The sequence below is a fragment of the Lithobates pipiens genome, unplaced genomic scaffold (genome assembly GCF_037356315.1).
Source record: "Lithobates pipiens isolate NorthernLeopardFrog02 unplaced genomic scaffold, aLitPip1_a1.2 Scaffold_10, whole genome shotgun sequence".
NCBI lineage: Eukaryota > Metazoa > Chordata > Amphibia > Anura > Ranidae > Lithobates > Lithobates pipiens.
The window spans coordinates 166,505,504-166,530,605 of record NW_027507686.1 but is presented as its reverse complement, the minus strand read 5'-3'; the positions used below and the strand labels follow the sequence as shown (position 1 = coordinate 166,530,605).

General features: G+C 42.7%; 1 protein-coding gene across 2 annotated transcripts in view; it reads left to right on the top strand.

Moving 5' to 3' along the window:
- CDC42BPG (CDC42 binding protein kinase gamma) overlaps nucleotides 1-25,102 on the top strand; it is a 304,707-nt gene that overhangs the window by 177,774 nt on the left and 101,831 nt on the right. For both annotated transcript variants that reach the window (XM_077459264.1, XM_077459254.1), the window contains exons 7-11: nucleotides 1,166-1,366; nucleotides 15,190-15,438; nucleotides 15,931-16,010; nucleotides 24,795-24,880; nucleotides 24,961-25,044. In XM_077459264.1, coding sequence (XP_077315390.1) covers nucleotides 1,166-1,366; nucleotides 15,190-15,438; nucleotides 15,931-16,010; nucleotides 24,795-24,880; nucleotides 24,961-25,044 — 700 coding nt within the window. The remainder of the gene's footprint in view (nucleotides 1-1,165; nucleotides 1,367-15,189; nucleotides 15,439-15,930; nucleotides 16,011-24,794; nucleotides 24,881-24,960; nucleotides 25,045-25,102) is intronic.

Sequence of the window (25,102 nt, the reverse complement as noted above, 5' to 3'; positions counted from 1 at the left end):
TGCTGTTTACACTGCATTTCCTCTATTCCGCCGTCTTGTGAGACGATCGCGGGGATGCTCGCGGCAATCAAGTCCGCGGGTCCCGCGACCGGACTCACGGGGGTCCCGACCAGCGCGGGAGCGCACCGCCGTCGGCGCGCTCCCGATGGCAGGGCGGCATTGAAGATTGGAGGTACATGTACGCCAATATGCCTGCCCGTGCCATTCTGTCGACGTACATCGTCGTGCGCTGGTCGGGAAGTGGTTAAAGATTAAAACTTTGTGCACACATAAATATATATTTTAAATTCCATTAATCACACTTTTAAATCCTATAGTCTTTTGGTAAGTCCAGTTAGGTCACAGGTCCTTCTCCTCATCACTACATGAGGCAGTGGCTGGTCCTCGATCTGTGTTTGCCATTCTGTCCAGGAGTCCTATGATCCCAGGTTGGTGTGATGACATGTCCCTATGAGCGTGTCTGTGATGGCCTGGGCTCACGTGCACTAGGTTGTATGATATGGAGTCTGAGCAGAGAGTGAGAAATTTCTAATAGATTCCTTTTTCCATGCTTAAGCCCTGCTGAGGGCTGTGTTTGGATAACCACGTCACCTGAACTATTTGAATATTGGAATTGACTGGATGCTGTCACTGGTTTCTCGAAAAAATTTCACCCTGACCCAGGACCTACCATGACTCCTATTTAATCTGATTCAGCGGAAATTAGGCCTGTGAGGCACTGCAATTCCAGTGAAACATGTTTCACTCATGAGTAGCTGGTCTTTGTCAACTAATGTCAACCACTCATCATAACATTACTTTAGTCGTAAGTGACCCAATTGTTTGGAGGATTTAATGTGTGCTCTTTTTTTATAGTACAAGTTAAACTGCGGCAGCTGTAAATTTTCATAACCTGTTATGCAGTTGGTTTAACTTATTAACTTAACTTACTATTATTTATTTTTTCCAAAATGTTTTACGCTATAATCCCTGGCTGAAGATGTACACTGACCCAGTACATTACTTCTCCACAGTGGGGGCTATACAAGTCTATAAATGAAAAAAGCTTCTTTTTATTGTGGTGTCCGAGGATGGAGAAGGTTGGAGTCCAAAAAAACCTTTTAAGTTGCCTTGGACTTCTAGAATCTAACTTTTTTTTTTTTTTTTTTTTTTTTTTTTTTTATAGGTTGAATCTTCAGTGGCTGTGGGTACACCGGACTATATTTCACCAGAAATTTTACAAGCTATGGAGGATGGCAAGGGAAAGTATGGAACAGAATGTGACTGGTGGTCTCTAGGAGTCTCCATGTATGAACTTCTCTTTGGGGAGACTCCTTTCTATGCAGAGTCTCTTGTAGAGACATATGGAAAAATAATGAATCATGAGGTAAAAATAATTTTTTTAGTCCCCTAGATTTATCAAATCTCTATTTAGTCATATGTCAGAAGTCCTCATCTTCACAGAATATTCTTTTTGTCACTTGAGATAATACATGAGGTTGTGTTTTTGTATATTTAAATCATGGATGTTACAAATGTTATGAATTCATTCACTTTATTTCGAGGTACATCTTAGTGCATTGTAAAAACATTTTAAAATAACATTTTTCAGTTTTTACATTTTTCACTGCCTTAAAGAAGCCCTATCATTTCCCAAGAATAAATGTAGACCTATATGAACTAGTTAGCCAGTAAATGACTAAGTGATGCATAATTGGTAAGCTAAAACTCTTCTGCAGTCTGCACCCCAGTTACTCCCCATTGTGCCTCGCTATTTGTATAGCATACAGAATGTAAAGGGTCTGTAAGCTAGATTGTTCCTCCGTAACCTCATCCCTCTGTGACAGTGCACTAGATGTACATCAGCAGCTAGTGGGAGTAGTTGGAGATGACAATGAGATCCTTGCTGCTGACTTAATAGCACTGTTTAGTCTGCTAAGGCTACATGTTTTGCAGCAAGAGTGCATTAAAAAGCTGATGGGAGGCGATCCGGCAGGGCAAAGCAATTCCTGACCAGGAAAATAAAGCATTCATACATGTCCTCCCGAAACCAGGCAAGGATCACGGATGCTGCGAAAAATTACCACCCCATCTTGTTGATCAATACTGACTTAAATATTATGACAAAGATCCTAGCGGTCAGAATGAACTAATTTCTAGCCAATTATACCCACCCAGATCAGACAGGATTTGTACTGGGGCGCCAAACGGCAGATCACATAAGAATCATAGATATTATTTTTGCAGTCCATTTGAACTGGGATGGGAGGGGGCCAAAGCGGGGAATGTTGCTTTCACTAGATATTCATAAGGCATTCGATTCCCTGTCTTGGGACTACCTCCTCTTTGTCCTGACCCGACTGGGATTCGGAACCCACTTCATATCCACACTTAAAACTCTCTATAGCTCACCGACAGCAGCACTAACAGTAAAAGGCTACTTCTCAGGCCCAATTAAAATACAAAGAGGGACACGCCAAGGCTGTCCTTTGTCCCCATTACTTTTTGTGCTAGCATTAGAACCACTCGCGATAGGGATAAGAACCTCCTTAGATGTTAAAGGAATAGAATGCGGGTACACAGAACACAAATGCATCCTCTTCACGGATGATATACTTATGACCATTTCATCCCCAATTACAACTCTCCCCAACCTATATGCTATACTTAAAACACTTTCAATAATCTCGGGTCTTAAAATCAACCACGACAAATCACAGGCCATGAATATCTCCTTAGAAAATACCCCAATCTCCAACCTGAAAAGATCTTACAAATTTGAGTGGAAAACCGACACTCCCATACCTGGGAATCAATCTTACTCCATCTTGGAACATATTATATTCTCAAAACTACCCTACATTGTTCAAAAAACCGGGGCCAGATTTGACAAAATGGTCAACACACCCACCGTTGTGGTTCGGCAGACTACACACTGTCAAAATGAAAGTGCTGAATGAAAGAATATTATACCTTTTTAGAACGTTACCAGTGGCACTTGCTAGACCAGATCTGAAATAATTTCAAACCAAAGTTTTGTCTTTTATATGGGGGAATAAGAGGCCTAGGGTGAATATGCGCCCCCAGGAATAGGTGGATTGGGCTTCCCAGACCTATAAAAATACTACTATGCAGCACAGCTGGCACACATTACCAGATTCCATAGCTCACGACCATGTCCAATTTGGATGCGGATAGAGGCGGCAGCCTGTACGACACACCCAATATCCTCCATCCTCTGGCTGTCTCCCGATCCTGTGTCTGGCACTTTGTCTCCATTACTTACAGATTACTTAAATTCCACAACTTTCAATCTTTACACACCCCTTTAGCTCCTCTAGTGGGGAACGCAAGATTCACCCCAGGTCTCTCTCCCAGAATGTTTCGAATGGTGGCCAAATAAGGGTCTAATGAGAATAGTAGATATGTGATCATAGGGGAATCTTGCCAAGAAAGGCACTAGAAGAAAAGCACCAGTTTCCGATCTCAGAACACTACAGATACGCACAGAGTGCATTTCTTGTCTACAATATCTAAAAATTCAAACATCACTATGATGACCCCCATGGAATACTTCTGCGCACAATATGATAAGATAAGAGGCCATATCTCTGAACTATACACAGTTCTCACGAATAGCGCTGCAAAACTGGAATACATGAAGAGATGGGAAGCAGACCCCCAGGGAGGGGGGGTATTGAGTTGGGCGAGTGGCACAAAATAGCCCAGGGGGCAGCGAAATACATCATAAATACTTCACTAATAGAAGCAAATTACAAAGCCTTATTGAGATGGTACATGGTCCCAGCAAGACTGGCGACCTTTATTCCCGAGGCATCCCCTAGATGCTTCCACAACTGTGGACGATGTATTGCACATGGTGGCAATGCCCTAAAGTGAAACGCTACTGGATTAGGGTATATAATTTTATATATTCCCTCACCCAGGTAAATTTAATTAAATCCCCGAAACAGGCACTGCTAGGGGCAGAGATAGATTCAGCCCCAAAACCTCAAAAGCACCTAATATTTATATTTACAGCAGCGAGAATCGTAACAGCGAAATCATGGAAATTGGCTGTGGTGCCATTCGGCCAGCTCAGACTCTCCTGGATCATGACTAATGAAAGAGTGACAGCGATATTAAATGACAAAATGCAGCAGTTCGAAAAAATATGGAGCCCCCGGATCCAGTATTTAGCAGGAAATCATAGAATGATATAGCCATAAAGGGGGGCAGGCGGGAGTGGGGATTGGGGTATGGGGGGGTCACTTTCTAAACCTCTGAAACTCTAACTTTTTTATTCTTTACTTTCTTCACCTATCTCTCGTTGGGTTTAATTGTCTATACCGGCCATCTCCAATTGGTCTGACATAAGGAGGAAAATCCTAATATAAATACCAGTAACAGTCTATATAGATTCTTACAGAGGGACATAGTTGTAGCAGTAATGATGTCAACGTTACCCCAGAAAGCAAAATGTCAGGATCATATTATTGGAAGGTTTTATCGTTAATAGATGGTGCGGTAAATACCTCAGCAAAAATGGTTACTTATTGTGTACTTCTGTTTTATTATGGAAACATTTTGAAAACTTGAAATAAAAACTATTGGAAAAAAAAAAAAGCTGATGGGCGCAGGTTATGAAGGCTCCACCTACATACTTTAGGAGTAGGTAGAATCACTTTAACAAGCAACCAACAGCAAAAATAAGCAGATACAGTGCCTTGAAAGTATTCATACCCCTTGAAATTTTCCACATTTTATTCTTTTACAACCAAAAACTTAAAAATGTATTTGGATTTTATGTGATAGACCGGCACAATGTGGCACATAATTGAAGTTGAAGGAAAATGATAAATGGTTTTCAATTTTTTTTTTTTTTTTTTTTAACAAATATCTGAAAAGTATAGTGTGCATTGTGTGTGCATTTGTATTCAGCCCCCTAGCTAAAATCTAGTGGAACCAATTGCCTTCAGAAGTCACCTAATTAGTAAATCAAGTTCACCTTTGTTGAATCTAATCTCAGTATAAATTCAGCTGTTCTGTTAACCCCTCAGAGGTTTGTTAGAGAACCGTAGTGAACAAAAGGCATCATGAAGGCCAAGGAACACACCAGACAGTACAGGGATAAAGTTGTGGAGACGTTTAAAACAGGGTTGGGCTATAAAAAAAAAATCCCAAGCTTTGAACATCTCATGAAGCACTGTTCAATCCATCATCCGAAAATAGAGCATGGTACAACTGCAAACCTACCAAGACATGGACATCCACCTAAGCCAGTAATGGTGAACCTTGGCACCCCAGAGGTTTTGGAACTAAATTTCCCATGATGCTCAACTATACCGCAGAGTGCATGGGCATCATGGGAAATGTAGTTCCAAAACTTCTGGGGTGCCAAGGTTCACCATCACTGCCCTAAGCTAACAGGCCGGGCAAGAATATCATTTAACAAAGAAGCAGCCAAGAGGCCAATGGTAACTCTAGAGGAGCTGCAGGGATCCACAGTTCAGGTGGCAGACTCTGTCCGCAGGACAACTGTTAATCATGCACTCCACAAATCAGGCCTTTATTGAAGAGTAGTAAGAAGAAGGCAAGCCATAAGAAATCCTGTTTTCGGGAAGCTATGTGGGGGACACAACAAACTTGTGGAAGAAGGTGCTCTGGTCAGATGAGACGAAAATTGAACTTTCCCTAATCGTCTTTCAGGACAGCCACTATGAGAGATAGACTCCTCCTCTTCCTCTGGAAACACTGCGCCAGCCCATAAATTCTTACTTCCCCTGCCGGACCTCAGTTATTAGTGTTTCCTCCAGCGGGGAGACACTGTGCAAAGGAACCAGGCCGATCAGTCGGGGAGGCTGTGGCCATTTTTTCGTTAAAGAACCCGGTTGAAAGAAGCAGGGGCTTCGTTTGGAGAAAGATGGGTTCAAACCGTTCGGATGTTCGGTTTACTTGCCTCACCAGGTACTGCCACCCCTTCCTAGTCGAGCGCGGCTTCAGGTCGTGGGGGACTCCTATCGCGTCTACAGGGACGCAGCTGGCAAGCCGTTCGAAAGATTTCCCTGTACAAGGGTACAGTCCGCCCTTTTTTTCTTTGAACCGAGCGGGCCGAACGACGGGCGACGTCGTATCCGGCGGAAGCAAAAGCTTGACCTCGAATACGATCGACTTCCGGTTCCGGGTCGTGGAGCTGATAGGAGGGCCGGGCACAAGCTGGAGATGAGTTCGGAACGCGCACAGGCAGCGTGGAACTCTGTAGTAGTGAGGCTCAACTAACAGATACTATCTCCAGCATTCCTAAGGTAAGGGCACCCTGGGAGGGGTACTCTCTATCTAGGATCCCCCCACCCCAATGTATGGTTCTATCATGGGGGGGGGGGGGCAGACCCCCTGGGTGGCCAGGGGGGAGGGGAGGCTCAGATCCCTTCTTTTAAAATAAGGGTCTAGTGCACACCCAGGGTTGTATCCCGAGCTTTGTATTGACTTTGTCTCTTTTCAGTTTTTTTCCTTTTTTACTTATTTCAGAAAGCTACGGAAAAAACTAGGTCTACGCATAGCTCTAAAAAGAAGTGTGCCTCCTGTAGGGACATTTTAGGGGAATCTTGGACCAAAGTGTTGTGCAAAGGCTGTATTGACTCCCTCGTTAGGGAAAGGGAATCTGAACAGGAGTCAGGACTAGCAGCTTCAGTCAAAGAGCTCTCGTCCACCTTCTCTTCTTTTAGATCCTTTTTGAAAAATGTCAGCTTCCCGCGGGTCCATCTCCCCAGGATACAACCCCACCTCTAGCACAGAGTTCTGCTCCGGTCCAACCTGCTAATACAGGGGGGGCAGAGGTTGCAGGCCCTTCAGGGACAGGAAGGGAACGTCCAGACAGTTCCTCTTCCGATTCCCAGGAGGGTTCAGAGGGGGAGGACCAGGACGGGGGGTCCAGGAAAGCCTCCAGATATAAATTATCCCTTGATGAGGTAGAGGACCTCTTAAAAGCAATTTATACAACCCTCGGTATCCAGACGGATAAGAAGCCCCTAACCCTTCATGACCAAATGTATTCAGGTTTAGGGGAACCAAAAAGAAGGGTGTTTCCAGTGCACAAAGTTTTAATGGAAACAGTTAAAAAGGAGTGGCAGGATCCGGGGAGAGAGCCCTTTTTATCTAGATCCCGCAAAAGAAGATTCCCATTTTCAGAGGACCCGGCATGCCTTTGGAATAAAAATCCCAAATTAGATGCCGCTTTCTCCCAGGTCTCTAGACACACAGATTTGGCGTTTGAAGACATGGGGGCCTTGGCAGATGTCATGGACAAAAGGATTGACTCTCTGCTTAAGAAAACGTGGGACTCGGCTATCGGCAATCTAAAGCCTGAAATGGCAGTTACAGTTGTGGCTCGCAATTTAGAGCACTGGCTCTCACAGATCCAACAACATATTGAGGCAGGCACAGATAAGGAAACCATTCTGTCGTCCTTCCCTACTATGCTGCGAGGGATCGCTTACATAGCAGATGCCTCTGCTGAGTCCGTCCGCATGTCAGGCAGAACGGCGGCTCTAGCCAATTCGGCCAGAAGGGCCCTCTGGCTAAAAACGTGGCCAGGGGATAATGCCTCCAAGATAAAACTGTGGGATACCCCTGACGGGGGACCTCCTTTTTGGCCCAGGGCTAGAGACTGTTCTAGACCGGACAGCGGACAGGAAAAAATCCTTTCCCTTTTTAAACGGAAAACCCCCGTACAAACAAAAAAGGGGTTTCGTCCGCAAGGGCGTAGGGAAACCCCTAAACCAGAGGGGAAAAAGAAAACCTGGCCCCAAAAAGGCAGGGGCAGAGGAGGGGCGATTTTTCGCCATCCTGTCCAGCCCCGTAAAACCCAGTGACATTCCAGCTACAGTGGGAGGAAGACTGGGGGCCTTTCTACCACAGTGGGAGACAATATCCCCCAATCAATTTATTTAAGGGTAATAAGGGGGTACCTCTTGGAATTCTTAAGACCACCCCCTCAAAGGCTCCTTGTCACGCATCTACCCAGGTGCATGGTAAAGGCCGAGGCCTTGCTAGAAGCTCTGAGGGAATTGGAGAATCAGGATGTTATTCTCAGGGTCCCAAAAGCAGAAGAGGGAAGGGGGTTTTATTCTCACATCTTCGTAGTAAAAAAACCCTCAGGAAAGTTCAGATTTATTCTGTACTTAAAGCCCCTGAACGCTTCAGTGACATACAAAAGATTCCGCATGGAGTCGATCTTTTCAGTAAGGGCTCTTCTGCCCCGCAACTGTTTCATGGTATCTCTGGACCTAAGGGACGCGTATTTACACATCCCTTAAGTGGAGGCCTCGCAGAAGTTTCTACGCCTTGCCATAGATTTAGGGGGAGAAACAGTACATTTTCAGTTTCAGGCCCTGCAGAAGCCATGGCCTTTCTTCGGCTCCAAGGGATATGTATAATAGCCTACCTGGACGACCTGCTTTTATTTGCAGCGTCCCCAACACAGTTGGTCAAGGATCTCGATCTAACCAAAGGGGTCCTTACAGACCTGGGGTGGCTTCTGAACTTGGAAAAGTCCAGCCTGATCCCCTCACAACAGATCTCCTATCTAGGTTTCCTGTTGGACTCAACACCGTTGAGAGTTTTTCTACCAAGAGAAAAGGTACAAAAGCTGGACAGAGCGGTGGCCTCTCTATAGAGCAACCAGCTGGTTTCCATAAGGGTTCTGATGTCAGTATTGGGTCTCCTTACATCTACCCTCCCAGCAGTGCAGTGGGCAGGGCTACATTTTCGTCCCCTACAGACCTTCATCCTAGGGGTGTGGGACCACAGTCAGGAGGCTCTAGACACCCTAGTACATATTCCACACCAAGTAAAGAGATCCCTCTGGTGGTGGAGGAAAGTGACGAATCTGTCGCAAGGGCGTCTGTGGCTCATCCCGGTTTCTCGGGTAGTGACCACAGATGCAAGTGGAAAAGGCTGGGGGGCACATTTGGGTTCCCTTCTAGCCCAGGGCACTTGGGAGGACAGCGAGTTGACTCGATCGTCCAACTGGAAAGAATTGAGGGCAGTGGGACTAGCCCTCAGATTCTTCAAAAAAGAGCTCTGGGGTCACCACATTGAGGTGCGGTCGGACAACTCCTCCATAGTGGCCTATTTAAACAAGCAGGGTGGCACGAGAAGCGGAGCCCTGTTGTCTTTAGCGACAGAGATCCTGAGCTGGGCCGAGACCTACACCCTTTCGCTCTCAGCAGTTTTCCTGAGGGGAGAGAAAAACGTGGTAGCAGACTTTCTCAGCCGAAAGAGGCTGAGGGAGGGCGATTGAAAACCTCCTGGTTGAGAACCCAATCTCATAATAAAGAGATGGGGTTCTCCAGAGGTGGACTTTTTTGCGTCCAGAAACAATGCAAAAACCCCCTGTTTTTTCTCCCTGAGAAGGGGAGAGTGAGCCTTAGGTGTGGACGCCTTGAACCAGAATTGGCACTTCAGAACTTGCTATGCCTTCCCACCTCCAGCATTGTTGCCAGCAGTTCAGAGAAAGTTTCAAATGGAAAACACATCTCTGATTCTGGTGGCACCGCATTGGCCCAAGAGAGCATGGTTCTCAATGCTAAAGCAGTTGGCGGTAGAACCTCCCCTACTCTTGCCCCCTCGGGGCGATCTCCTCTCTCAGGGGCCAGTCCTCTGCCCACGAGTACGCCAGTGGAAGTTAGCGGCCTGGCTACTGAGGAGGAGGTTTATTAAAATCTAAAGGATTTTCAGAGAGACTAGTTTCTACCCTCCTGGACAGTAGGAAAAAGGAAACTCGCCAGATCTATGAAAAGGTCTGGTTACGTTTCAACAAGTGGTGCGCAGAGAGCTCTTTCCCAGTACGGAGCTCCTCCGCAGTTTTGGAATTTTTACAATGTGGGGCAGATAAAGGCTTATCCATTAGTACCGTTAGGGGTCAAGTATCAGCCCTCAGTGTTTATTTGGAAGATCATTTGGCTGCCAACCCATGGGTAGTCAGGTTCTTTAGGGCCCTGTCCAGACAGAGACCGGTCCAGGGTCTGTCCTTTCCCAGATGGGATTTATCTTTAGTTTTGCAGAGCTTAACTGGACCCCCCTTGAGCCTTTAAAGGAGTGTTTTCTGAGAGAGCTTAATCTGAAGACAGTGTTTCTGGTAGCAGTAACAACTGCCAGGAGGGTCAGTGAGATGGAGGCCTTATCAGTCAGGGCTCCCTTTTGCGTTATTTTTCCGGACCGGATAGTTTTAAAGACCGATCCGGCCTTTTTGCCGAAAGTGGCATCCAGCTTTCATAGAAGCCAGGAAATTGTTTTGCCCTCTTTTTGTCCCAATCCCTCTGGCGAGAAGGAACTAAAATTTCATTATTTGGATGTTAGGAGATGTATCCTACACTATTTAGAACTGACCAAGACATTCAGAAGGTCAGACTCCTTATTTGTTTTGTTTTCCGGGGCCAGAAAAGGTTGTAAAGCGTCCCGACGCACTATTGCTAGATGGCTCAGAGTAGCCATCGAGCAGGCTTATTCAGTTGCAGGGAAAGAAATCCCAGTGGGTATTAAAGCACACTCTACTAGAGCTATGGCAGCCTCCCAGGCAGAAAGAGCGGGAGCAACGCCAGAACAGATTTGCAGAGCAGCAACATGGTCCAGCTACTCCACTTTCGTAAAACACTACAGAGTGGATCTGGTGTCGGCAGGTGAGCAGACCTTTGGGCGAAAGGTTTTTGCAAGCTGTAGTCCCACCCTAACTGGTAAGTGCTCGTTTATCCTCTCATAGTGGCTGTCCTGAAAGACGATTAGGGAAAATTAGAGTTACGCTTACCGGTAACGTCTTTTCCAGTAGTCTTTCAGGACAGCCCTAGTTCCCACCTGAAAATTGGGGGGAGTCTTACAAAAGACCAGAGCGCAGCAAGATAATGGTATTTGATAAATATGTTATTAATGTGTTCTTGTGTCTCCCCAGCTGGCCGGAGGTAATCTCGATATAAACTGAGGTCCGGCAGGGGAAGTAAGAATTTATGGGCTGGCGCAGTGTTTCCAGAGGAAGAGGAGGAGTCTATCTCTCATAGTGGCTGTCCTGAAAGACTACTGGAAAAGACGTTACCGGTAAGCGTAACTCTAATTTTTTGGCCCAAAAGCAAAATGCTATGTGGCGGCAAACGAACACTGCACATCACCCTAAACATGCCATCCCCACCGTGAAACATGATGGTGGCAGCATCATCTTGTGGGGGTGCTTTTCTTCAGCAGAGACAGGGAAGCTGGTAAAAGTTGATGGGGGGGGGAATAGATGGTGCCAAATACAGGTCAATCTAATGCCGCGTACACACGACCGGACTTTCCGTCAGAACAAACTCTGATGGACTTTCTGACAGAGTTCCGATCAAACGGACTTGCCTACACACAATCACACCAAAGTCTGTTTCGAATGCGATGACGTACAACGGGACTAGAAAAGGAAGTAGCCAATAGCTGCCCTTGCGTCGGATTTGGTCCATCGGACTAGCATACAGACGAATGGTTTTCCCGATAGGAATTGATTCCGTTGGAAAGATTTAAAACTTGTTTTATTTCTAGGTCCGTCAGACTTTAAAAAAAAAAGGTCAGCTGAAGCCCAAACACGATCAGGGCATCCGATGAAATGATTCCGTCGGACCTTATCTCCCGGAAAATCTGGTTGTGTGTAAGCAGCATTAGAAGAAAACCTGTGAGTCTGCAAAAGTCTTGAGACTGGGGCGGAGGTTTAAATTCCAGCAGGACAAGGACCCTAAGGGCCGGTTCACACTGCGAGGCGAGGCGAGGCGACACGGCTCGCCTCGCCTTGCTCCCGCATGTCGCCCCCATTCAGTACTATGGAACCGTTCTGAGAGGAGCGACTCGAGTCGCTCCGACTCAGAAAAAAGGTTCCTGTACTACTTCGGGGCGACTTCGGGGGCGACTTGCATTGACTTCTATACAGAAGTCCTCTGCAAGTCGCCGCTGAGCTCCCCGCAAGTCGCGGCGAGGTAAGTCGGAGACGCCTCGCCGCGGCTCGCTGTGTGAACCGGCCCTTAACATACAGCCAGAACTACAATGGAATGGTTTAAATCAAAGCATATTCATGTGTTAAATTGGCCCAGTCAACGTCCAGACCTAAATCCAATTGAGAATCTGTGGCAAGACTTGAAAATTGCTGTTGATGCTCCCTATCCAATCCGACAGAGCTTGAGTTATTTTGCAAAGAAAAATGGGCAAATATATTACAAAGTATTGACTAGGGGGGCTGAATACATATGCATGCCACACTTTTCACATGTTTGTAAAAAAAATTGAAAAACATTTATCAATTGCCTTCCATTTCACAATTATGTCTCCGTTTAAGAAATCTTTCTTCCTTTTAACATTAAAGTAGAATTTAAGGCAAAACTTTTTTTTTTTTTTTTTTTTTTGTTAGCGTAAGGGAGGTTTTTTTTTTGCTTTGTCTTGGTTTTTTGTTTTCTTACCCTCCAGTGTCCTTTTTGTGGAGATTTTTCTTCACAGTCCCATAGTCAGAACAGGAAAGGAGTGAAATGTGAGGAAATCCTTGGTTCTCACCAGAGCTAGTGTCCCCATTGGAAGATTTGCTCTCTATTTCTGTTCTGTTGACCACACAGGATTTTGAAATTTCTTTCTTTCTGTGATAAAGGTAAACAAATGGCGAGGGCGGGTCTCCATAACAGGGACACAAGACATCAATAAAAACCTAACAGGGGTTCAAATCTTTAACTCTCTCAAAACAAAAAACGAAAGTTTTTCCTAATTGCAACAAGGAGGAAGAAATCTGCATAAATTTAGTGCAACAATGAGATCAGATCAAATTGGGCTTGTTTAAACATTGGCAATATTGGCACCAATTTCACAGGTTTGCATTCACAAAATTCCCGACTGACATTGCACATGCTTGTAGAGCAAATGTGCATTCCGTGTGTCAGCTGGAACCTGGATAAAAATGGGGAAGCGTAGTTTTGTTTTTTACGTGACCACTTAAGGACCAAGCCTCTTTCTGAGATTTGTTGTTTTCTAGCTAAAAAATAACTGTTTCTAACTTGTAAATTTCTTAGAACCCCCAAACATTATAAATATTTTTTTCTAACACCCTAGACAATAAAATGGCAGTCGTTGCAATATTTTCTGTCACACCGTATTTGTGCAGCGGTCCTACAAGTGCACTTGTTTGGAAAAAATACTTTTTTGAATTAAGACAACAGTAAAGTTAGACCAATTTTTATATTGTGAAAGATGTTACGCTCAGTAAATTGATACTCAACATGTCACACTTCAAAATTGCACCCACTCGTGGAATGGTGACAAACTTTTACCCTTAAAAAAATCTCCATGGGCTTAGTTTAAAAGATTGTACAGGTTGCATGTTTTGTGTTAGAGGAGGTCTAGGACTAGAATTATTGCTCTTGCTCTACCGATCATGGTGATAACTCACGTGTGTGGTTTTAACAGTTCATATGCGGGCGTTACTTGCGTATGCTTGGCGGGACGGGGAGCGTTTTAATGTTTTTTTTCCTTATTTATTTTACCTTTTTAATTTTTACACGGTTCTTAAAAAAAAAAAAAGACTTTCATCCCTATTATAAGTTAAATTAAACATCCTTTATAATAGAAAAAAAGCATCACAGGTTCTCTTAAATATGAGATCTGGGGTGAAAAAAAAAAACTCAGATCTCATATTCATGCTAAAATGCTGATAAAAAAAACTATAATTTGAAAGAAGAAAAAAAATGGCCCTTTTAAGAACTATGGGCGGAAGTGACGTTTTGACGTCGCTTCCGCCCTGCAATGGTATGGACACGGGTGGGGGGCCATCTTCCCCTCACTCGTCTTCATACCCAGGAAGGAGAAGGATCCGATCGTCGCCACCGGTAAGCGGCAGAGGGCTCCGATAATCCGCCACAGAGACCACTATTATTAAAAACCGGACGGCCTGCTGAAGAGGATACCAGGGTTATGGCAGCAAGCTGCTGCCATAACAAAGATATCTCTCTTAAAAGATAGGATTTATATCAGCATGCGGCAGTCTGGAAGTGGTTAAGTTACCTTTGCTATGCACTTCTGCAGCAGCAAATCCTATATACAAGTAAATGTTGCAGTGAGGAGGTGGTGCAGGGAATGCAGGACGGTTTAATAATGGACCATACTGAAAATTCTGGTGATGTCGTCATGTCTGAGGATTTGGGACTGCTATTCAGGTAACCTTATGTCACCCTTCTTACCACCACCTCCCAATCTGAAACAATCCTCTCCTCCCAGCAGGCCTTTAACAACCGAGAGAGTTCATGTGGTGGTCGTCCAATTGATTCACGCATGTTCACCATTTTTTTTTTTTTAAATCGGCTCTCGGATGCCGGCACTGCCCCCGAAAGGTATGTGGCAGCAGAGGGGGAGGAAGCAAACAAGCAGAGCATCCCCTTTTGGGTGGAGCTGTGCTTTAAGAGGGCATTGGCCCACATGCAAAACACCTACAGCGATGGATGTGTTGGAGGCTGTGGCCAAAGCGGAAATCCTCCCCAATATAGTTGGTCCTGTCCACGATTGGTCATATTTTGGTCCAGGGTCTTTGGACTAATTGTATACACTGTTCCACCTACATATCTGAAAAGATTCCAAATTGGTCCTGTTGCACTGCCTGATTCAGGGCCTTGTTTCTTACCTACAGAAGCTGGCACCTACCCATTTCTGCCCGCCAAAACAAACCATAGCCAGGGCATGGGAGAAACCTTCCTTTTTCGTTTTGCCGTAGTCAAGGACCATATGACCACTTTGTTGGTCAACGAAAGTATGTCTGGCGTTTAAGGCTACTCTCATTCTAAATTTCTTTCCCTTTTTTTTTTTTTCTCTCCTCCCTCCACATATTTTAGTGTTCTTTCCTCCCTCTTATTTTTTTTTTTTTTCCCAATATTTGCTAGTTGTTGAACAAAAAAAAAAATCATCATCCATAGATAAATAGTTTAGAGCTACACAGGAGATCTTTAGTAACTTATTCACTGGTAACTAAATTTGCTGACTTATCAGTAGGTGTAGCAAGTGATTGTATCTCCCTTGAAGCATACTGTGTCAATAGAAATCTGAAATAGGGTCATATGGGTGTTTTACCAATGCAGCTGTTTGGTTTTTGAATTAACATGATTCCACATTTAGATTATTTGTATAGTGCCTTCGTTTTGATACAATCTGTCTAACTATTACTGTCTGGTGCAGGAACATCTGCAGTTTCCATCTGACATTACTGATGTATCTGAACATGCAAAGGATCTCATTAAGCAACTCATATGCCGGCAAGAGAAACGCCTTGGAAGAGGTGGTGTCAGTGATTTTAAGAAACACCCATTCTTTAGCGGAGTAGATTGGGATAAATTACATACTGCTGTTCCACCCTACATCCCTGAGGTTGACAACCCAGCAGACACCTCCAACTTTGATGTGGATGATGATTCTTTAAAAAGTTCGGTTGGTGATGATTTCCTGTTTATATGTTCAATTTCTATGCTAGCTAAAAAAAAAAAAGAAAAAAAAATTAAGCTCATGTTAAATGTGCCAGGTCTATGATGATATTTCAGATGGCATAAAATAAATAAAGGGCTTTAATGCAGAATAGAAATGCATGCAACAGATTTTTTTCCCCCTAAAATGTAATTAAGGGCAAAACCTATTTTTTGTTATCCTTCCTGTTAAGTTTACAGACAAAAATAAGGGAAGAGAAATTTCCCTAATACATGGAAGTGTTTATATCCTAGATTATGCAAAACGGGGTTGGAGGGTGGTTTTGGCATTCAACATAGTTTTTACAGCCATGTGAAATTTGTGCGAATTTTTATTTATTTTTTTATCACAAGATTATATAGCTATGCCTACTCAAATGCATTTTATATATTGCTGCAAATATTAATATATAAACCAACTAACATTTTATAAAGTAGATATGACTTTACATTTCTCCAGGAAACATTACCTCCAAATAACCTTAATGGGTTTTCTGCTCATCTTCTGCCTTTTGTGGGATTCACATTTACATCCAACTGGTAAGTATACAAGACTGATTATGTGGCTAATCACTGAAGGTAATTTTATTTTCTATGAGAAATATGGATCTGCCATTGCAATTTCCACGTGGTCTTTTTTTCTGCAAATACCAGTGGCCTGGTTGTGATGGGCAGTGTAAAGGAGCTTTAATAATTTAAAGAATTGATGTTCACAAAATCTTTCCTCTGCTTCAAGAATCTGAGTCTTTTCTCTGGTTTCTTCTGAGTGCCAGTCTGTGGCGATCTGGATTTGTCGGAGTGGGATGACGTAACTCCAGAACATGCGCTGGAGTTCGGTCATTCCGGCACACAAGCACTTTTCCCCCAATGTAAACTGAAATGTGCAGGTGCAGCTTTAAAGAGGACTACGGACAGGCAGGTAAGTTTTTATTTAATTGCAGAAGAGACATTGCAAGTCTTTTTGCAATAAAGAACCTCCCTGCTCACGTTGTTTAAAATGTGGTTCCGCTTTAATGTAGGTAATTTGTAATTAAGACGTGCTCTCCATTAAGTAAATCCAATGAAATCAATATGGTACCTTTTTTAATAAGCCTAAATCAATAACTTTATGTGCCAAATTAAAGTGCTAGTGCATAATCATATATAAATTATTCTATCCACAAAAAACAATCCTTCAATAAAATTAATCTGTGCTGTTCATAAAGTCAGTTACAATATAAAGTGCTATTTCCTAAACTAAATGCATAGCCCTCTGATGTCCTTATCTAGTTGAAACTCATACGTGTAGAGGCAAGCGCGTCCCTTCAGGTCTGCATAACAAATAGATGCAGTGATGGTGTAAACTAACTGGTAGATAGTTCCAGGGTGCCGGGAGGGCACTGATAACGGAGTGTCATTTACATTTTTTTTATGGCTTTTAATAAAGATGATATACACTGAGACCCTCTGTTTGATCCTCTTTCCCCTGAATTAGTAATAAGCTGAGGCTTTGTGAAGTAAACTATAGGCAAAGGACCAGCAGCCACGCACATCGCTGTGGGAAATCTTAATTTGAACTCTTTTGATATAAGCTAGATGGGGGGGTCACCTCCACTTGAGTTTAAACCCATTGAGGTTGGGGCACATTCAACTGCACAGTGGAGTGTTGGCGGTGATGGGCACTTTATGAAGAAAATCGTCACTTCACATGAGTTTAGAGCACTAGCACTTTTAACAAGAGGATTTCTTGTTCATCACTATGGACTTTACTGATTTATTTGATTGCAAGAGATATGAATTTGTAAAGTGATATTTAGTTTAAGCACTATCACTTTATGTTGTCACTGACTTTAGGCACAGATTAATTTTATTGAAGGATTGTTTATGGATATAGTAGTTTATGGCTAATTATGCATTAGCACTTTAATTTGGCACATAAGGTTATTTATTTTCTGTTTATGAAGGTACCATATTGATTTTCATTGGATTTCATTAGGTTTACTTAATAGCGAGCACGTTTAAATTACAAATTGGCTAACTATACATCGAGAGGATGCAGTTGCCCACAGGCAACATTTATAGATTGTTGCGCAGGTAATACCAGCTTCCTATCTTCCACTTTTATTTAGGGCAAATGGGAGACAGAAGGGGGTCAACTTCAGGCCAGAAACCTTTCTAAAGGAATGCAGATGGAACGTGGACATTTTTTAAACCGGTTTCAAACATGGGTGGAATGCATGCTGCATATACCTATCTAAACAAACGTAGTACTTTGAGTGACTGACCTAAAGGGGGGGGGGATATGCAGAGAAGGAAAGTCAAAAGTTCTTATCTGCTTGCTTTTTCTGGATTACGGACTCCAGGTGTAAAGATAAAGTGCAGCAGTCCGTATGCGCTACCTGTTATGGATAATGTTAGATATTTTAGCAGCCACTCACATCTGCACAGGTGTCCCCACGTGTATACAGAGAATTAAATAAAAATATGTGGCGCTTTGCTTACAATGTTGAAATTTCCAAACAAAAATAGAGTCTCAATGTTGTAAAAAAAAAAAAAAAAATTTGCAAATGTGTGTATCTTTCAGTAGCTAAACAATTTCCATGGGTATTTTTTCAATTTAAAATGTATGATCTTTCTACTATTTAAAAGTGCTCTGTGCTACATGAAGTGCATTAAAATGCATATGCTGTATGTAAAACTTCATATATATATCTATATATTATATATAAACCTGCACTCAGACACTATCATGAATCTGAACATAATTCTTTAAGATGCAAAGAAACTCCATTCATATAACATCTGTGTTTAAAAGTGTAAACAATCCGTTCAATTAAAATGTGATTGTACCTATATTGCCCCAAAAAGTAGTTGTATAGTTCCAAAAAATCCTTAATGCAAAAAAGTGAAATTTTTCTTTTATAATAGTGTCTCCCAAAGTAATGATATTCACCTTGTGTATTCAAATGTGAGGGTGGCAGCTCCCCTTGTGATGTGGGGGCTTGATCATTATTCTCATATAGCTCAAGCACACTTGTTGGCATGTCTCTCCTCTGTGTTGGTAGTGCCGTTGGTCTGCCAGCGTATGTCCTCTCCAATCACTCTCCAATTTGCTCCCACATTAGGTCATATATAGAAAGAGAAATCTCCCATATTTTAAAACCATTATTTTATTAAATACAACAATGTATCACTCAATTTGATTCAGAACAATCAGTAAGCTCTGTGTATAAAAACTCCATGACTCTGGGATCAAGCTTCACTCAACTCCTCCCTATGCGCTACGTCAAAGCACACCTGACTTCATCAGGGGTAGGGGTCGGGAAAATTCCATTAATCTATTTATAACACTTGGCTGTCTCCATGAATGCAAATCTGTATTGATATAACTATACGTCACTTCTCATATTAATCCAGCCTTCTCTATCGGGTATATCTCGCTACTCTTCCTCTTCAACATCAAACAAATAAACAAAACAATTGTGTAAAGGAAACTTTGCATATATAAAGAACTGCTAATTGGCTTGTGGTAACTCTGCTATACCTTGCTAGCACATTGCCATATTATTTTGCATACGTAAAGGATATCCATTAAATATTGGTAATCCCATAAATAAAGTCCCCCCCCCCCCCCCCCAATCTAATGTTGCTTAATTGCCTAAACTTTAATGGGATAAATAACATGGACTGGAGAAATAAGTCAGTATATTAAATACAGAATGCTGTGTCTCCTCTGAAGAGGGATATATTTGTAAATCCTCTGAAGGGTGATAAAGATTCTAAACTTTGGACATTAGTAAATGCCATAAATTAAAATACCTTTTTATAATAAAAGTAGTAAAGCAAACGCAAATAAGATACAATATTATGTATAAAATGAATACAAAAATTGGAATATATCCATCAAAGGGTTTTATTTACTAATGGTCCCTATTAGTATGATATAATGGTGTTTTGTTTTGGGAACATAATCTTCTCTGTAATATAAATATTAATATATATAAATATGTTTACACATTTGCAGTTGCCGGCCACTGAGTCTTCTACGAGGGTCATAGTTACACTGGATATTGAAAAAGCTTTTGACTCTGTGGCCTGGCAGTTTATGTCCTTAGTTTTGGAGGCCATGGGTTTTGGAGTGGGATTTTGTAATTGGATACATATTTTATATAAGGAGCCCTTGGCGCAGATTAAGCTGGGTGGCGCCCTGTCAGAGCCCTTTGCTGTTAGGAGAGGAACGCGGCAGGGTTGTCCATTGTCACCGGCTCTGTTTGCCCTGGCAATGGAGCCACTCGCGTCGGCCCTCAGGAAAGCGGAGGGAGTTAGAGGGATACAGGTGGGTTCCATACAGGAGAAGGTAGCCTTATATGCAGATGACCTCATACTCTTTTTAAGTGACCCGGCCCAGTCTCTCAGGGAGACGCTACTTATTCTTTCTCACTTCACTGACTGTTCAGGGCTTGAGGTAAACTGGGATAAATCTCAAATTTTGTCAATAGACAGGGAAGCCAAGGCAGCTGCGGATCCCAACCTGCCACTCATGTGGACAGATACAATGAAATATTTGGGGATTTACATTTCCCCCTCTACCTCTGATTTTTGTGCCCTCAATCTGGATCCACTGGTGCGGCGGATGAGGACTAGACTGAAGGCATGGTCGCATCTCCCTCTCACCTTGATTGGGAGAATTAATTTATTTAAGATGAAGCTTTTGCCTGCTTTTCTCTATGTTCTCAGACATGCTCCAGTCTGGATTCCTAAAAAAATATTTCGCACAATAAATTCTCTTTTGGTGTCCTTTCTCTGGGGCGCTGGCCAGCCACGGTTTAAGCTCACGGTATTGCAGAGGCCTTGGGGGGAGGGTGGATTGGCTTGCCCGGATTTGCACTCCTACTATGTGGCGGCTCTTCTGACCCATGCTCATAATTGGCTGGTTTCAGACGAGTCCAATGCGGCGGTGGTCCTGGAAGCGGCGTGGTTGGGGTCGTATGAGGCACTAAGACACTTGGTGTATCGCGGTCTGCGAGCCCCTTTTCCTCTTACTGCTGCAATGAGGGCGGTTATAAGGGCATGGAAGGCTGCCAATCTGATGCGCCCCGTACCCTCGGGACACATCTCCCCGCATAGTCCTCTTTGGCTCAATCCGAATTTACCGGAATTTGGCTCTATTCCCGACCCTAGTGTATGGGCAAGCAGGGGTATTAAATATATTGATCAACTCTGTTTTGAGGGCAAAATTCAGACCTTTGACAGGCTGAAACAACAGTTTACACTGCCCAACTCACACTTATTCAGATACTTACAACTTAATCATGCCTTTCGAACGCAGTTTGGAAATGCCCCCGTCGCATTTTACCCCTTAAGGTTGGAATCTCTGCTCAGAGATGCTGATCTGTCCAAACCGTTGTCTGCTATCTACAAGGTATTACTCCCAGGTGTCCATACCGGTCTGGAACTCCAAAGGGCAAGGTGGGAGGCTGATTTTCCCTCCTTGGATACGGAGGACTGGGAAGATGTATGGGAGTATCCTTTCCTACAGTTAGTGTCAGCCAGAGATAGATTGGTGCAATTCAAAATAGTGCATAGGGTATATTACACTCCGCAACGTCTTCACAGAATCTATCCATCTGTCCCTGATTCTTGTTGGAGATGCAACTCACTTTCGGCGGATTTCATACACATGTTCTGGAGCTGTCCTCAGATAGCTGGGTTCTGGGTGGAGGTGACTAATTTTATTCTGGCGGTTACCACCGTTAACATACCTTTATCGGTCGAGATATGCCTCTTAGGACTGGTCGAGCCGCTGGCTCCACGCCGAGCGCTCAGAACACTCCTGGGCTTATTGCTGTACTATGCCCGTAAGTCGATTGTTCTCAAATGGAAGGCCCCGGTAGCCCCCTCTATTAATTTTTGGAAGCACTTAGTGAATACGGCTCTCCCTCTTTACAGGGCCACCTACCTTTCGCGAGGGTGTGGCACTAAATTTCATAAAGTATGGGGTATTTGGACGGAGTCGCGTGACACCAACGCTGACTTGAATCCGGACTGATGGAGTTTCATTAGTGATTAGGGGAAGAGTTCTAAGTTGTGTGATATTCATGTAACCTTGGGTCAGTATTTACGTGGGCAATGGGGGCTTGGTAGGTGAAGGGTGATGCATGCATATTTTATCCTGGGTCTGAGTGTGGACTGCGGTGGAGCATGGGCGAATTAAGTAACTGTCCTGAGTAATGTGCAGTGGTGCTGGAGCGTACAGGGGGAGGGGGGGGTTTTTCTTTTTTCTGTTTGGATGCACACGCCGGTGGCGGTGTATCGGGTGGGGGGAGGGGGAGGGTTATTTGGTTGTTCCCTGATTGTTTGACTCAGGGGGGGTTTGTAATAATCAGCCTGGGTATGCCCAATAGGCTGTAGGTTGTTTTATTGTTTTACTTGCAAATTAATAAAAATAATAAAAATAAAAAAAAATATATATAAATATATAATAATATTAATATATATAGTGTGTGTATGTAATATATATATATATATATATATATATATATATATATATATATGTATATGTATGTATGTGTATATATATATATATGTATATAGTGTGTGTGTATATATATGTATGTATATATATATATATATATATATATATATATATATATATATATATATATATATATATATATATATATATATATATATATATAGTGTGTGTGTATATATATATATGTATACACAGTGGTGTGAAAAAGTGTTTGCCCCCTTCCTCATTTCCTGTTCCTTTGCATTGTCTATAGTGTGTCACTATATTGTCACACTTAAGTGTTTCGGAACTTCAAACCAATTTAAACAATAGTCAAGGACAACACAAGTAAACACAAAATGCAATTTGTAAATGAAGGTGTTTATTATTAAAGGTGAAAAAAAATCCAAACCATCATGGCCCTGTGTGAAAAAGTGATTTCCCCCTAAACCTAATAACTGGTTGGGCCACCCTTAGCAGCAACAACTGCAACCAAGCGTTTGCGATAACGTGCAATGAGGCTTTTACAGCGTCCTGGAGGAATTTTGGCCCACTCATCTTTGCAGAATTGTCCTAATTCAGTTAATTCAGAGGGTTTTCGAGCATGAACGGCCTTTTTAAGGTCATACCACAACATCTCAATAGGATTCAGGTCAGGACTTTGGCTAGGCCACTCCAAAGTCTTCATTTTGTTTTTCTTCAGCCATTCGGTGGTGGACTTGGTGTGTTTTAGGATCATTGTCCTGCTGCAGAACCCAAGTTCGTTTCAGCTTGAGTACACAAACAGATGGTCGGACATTCTCCTTCAGGATCTCTTGGTAGACAGCAGAATTCATAGTTCCTTTTATCACGGCACATCTTCCAGGTCCTGAAGCAGCAAAACAGCCCCAGACCATCACGCTACCACCACCATATTTTACTGTTGGTATAATGTTCTTTTTATGAAATGCAGTGTTCCTTCCACGCCAGATCTACTTAGACACACACCTTCCAAAGAGTTCCACTTTTTGTCTCATCGGTCCACAGAATGTTGTCCCAAAAGTCTTGGGCATCATCAAGATGTGTTGTGGAGAAATTGAGACGAGCTTCGATGTTCTTTTTGCTCAGCAGTGGTTTGATCCTTGGAATTCTGCCATGCAGGCCATTTTTGCCCAGTCTTTTCCTAATGGTGGAGGCATGAACGCTGACCTTAACTGAGGCAAGTGAGGCCTGCAGTTCCTTGGACGTTGTTGTGGGGTCTTTTGTGACCTCTTGGATGAGTCGTCGCTGCGCTCTTGGGGTAATTTTGGGCGGCCGGCCACTCCTGGGAAGGTTCACCACTGTTCCATGTCTTCGCCATTTGTGGATAATGGCTCTCACTGTGGTTCGCTGGATTCCCAAAGCTTTGGAAATGGCTTTATAACCCTTTCCAGACTGATAGATCTCAATTACTTTCTTTCTCAATTGTTCCTGAATTTCTTTGGGTCTCGGCATGATGTGTAGCTTTTAAGGATCTTCTGGTGGACCTTACTGTGTCAAGCAGCTCCTATTTAAGTGATGCCTTGATTGTGAACAGGTGTGGCAATAATCAGGCCTGGGTGTGGCTAGAGAAATTGAACTCAGGTGTGGACAACCACAGTTATAGTATGTTTTAACAAGGGGGGCAATCACTTTTTCACACAGGGCCATGATGGTTTGGATTTTTTTTCACCTTTAATAATAAACACCTTCATTTACAAATTGCATTTTGTGTTTACTTGTGTTGTCCTTGACTATTGTTTAAATTGGTTTGATGTTCCGAAACACCATCGGACTAATGGACCATCGGCACTACCAACATGGAGGAGAGACATGCTCACAAGCATGCTTGATCTATATGGGAATATAGATCAAGCCCTGAGGTGAGCTGCCACCCTCGCATTTGAATATTAAGGTGGCTATCATTACTACAGGAGTTCAATGGGGGAGACAGTGTTCTAAAAGCAAAAAAGGAAAAATATCAGTTGATTTTTTTTTTTTTTTTTGAGACTATATAGTCACATTTAATTGAACTGATTGTTTGCACTTTCAGACACTGATGTGCTTTCACCAAATATATTGTATATGAATAGAATTTCTTTGTATTTTAAACATGGTAAATATCTATGTTCAGATACACAATAATAATGCACTTTATGTAGCACAGAGCACTTTTAATAGTAGGATTACGCATTTTGAGTTGAAAACCTACTCATGGAAATTGTTTATTTACTAAAAGATACACGCCTATTTTGCAACATTGATTTTGTTTAGAAGACTCAAGGTTTTGAAGTCGAACATCAGCATGATAGCCAGGCAACAAACATTTGCAGAATGAAAAGCCATCAATGGCAGACATTGGGGGTTATTTATGAAAGGCAAATCCACTTTGCACTTAAAGTGCACTTGGAAATGCAGTCGCTCTAAATCTAAGGGGTAGATCTAAAATGAGGGGAAGCTCTGCTGATTTTATCATCCAATCATGTGCAAGCTAAAATGGTGTTTATTTTCCTTGCATGTCCCCCTCGGATCTACAGAGCCTTTACTTCCAAGTGCACTTGCAGTGCAAAGTGGATTTTCCTTTAGTAAATAACCCCCACTGTGTCTTTCCTTTCAGTTTAGGTAAATGTTTAGGTTTCTTGACTTGTCCTGTGTTGTACGTACTTTTTGATGTGCTGGGTTATATTCTGCGCTTCTGCTTTTGCAATTGTGGTGGAAGACATTTTGGGTGTGTTATCTTTCAGGACAAGTAATGTTCAACTAACTACTTAGTTTTTTGGGGTTTTTTTTTTAGTTCATTTCACTTTAATTTCTCTTTTAAAATACAAATTTAGCTCCTTGTCAGACACTGGAACACTGATCGAATGTGTCAGTAATGGTGTAGGAACTAAACTGGGGCAAGAAAAAGATCAGTATCAAGGTGAGTACATGTGCATAATATTCTGAAAATCCTGTCTGAACCACACTGCATTCTGAATATTCAATGTTTTGTTTTTGAAGACCTCATGCAAAACACAATCAACAAAGATAATGAGATCCGCAGTTTGAAGACCGAAATAGGAGTTCTGCAAAAGAAGTTAGCAGGTAAGTACTGGATTCTACACAGACCAAAGAGCTGAATGTAATTTTTTAGAACCATCAT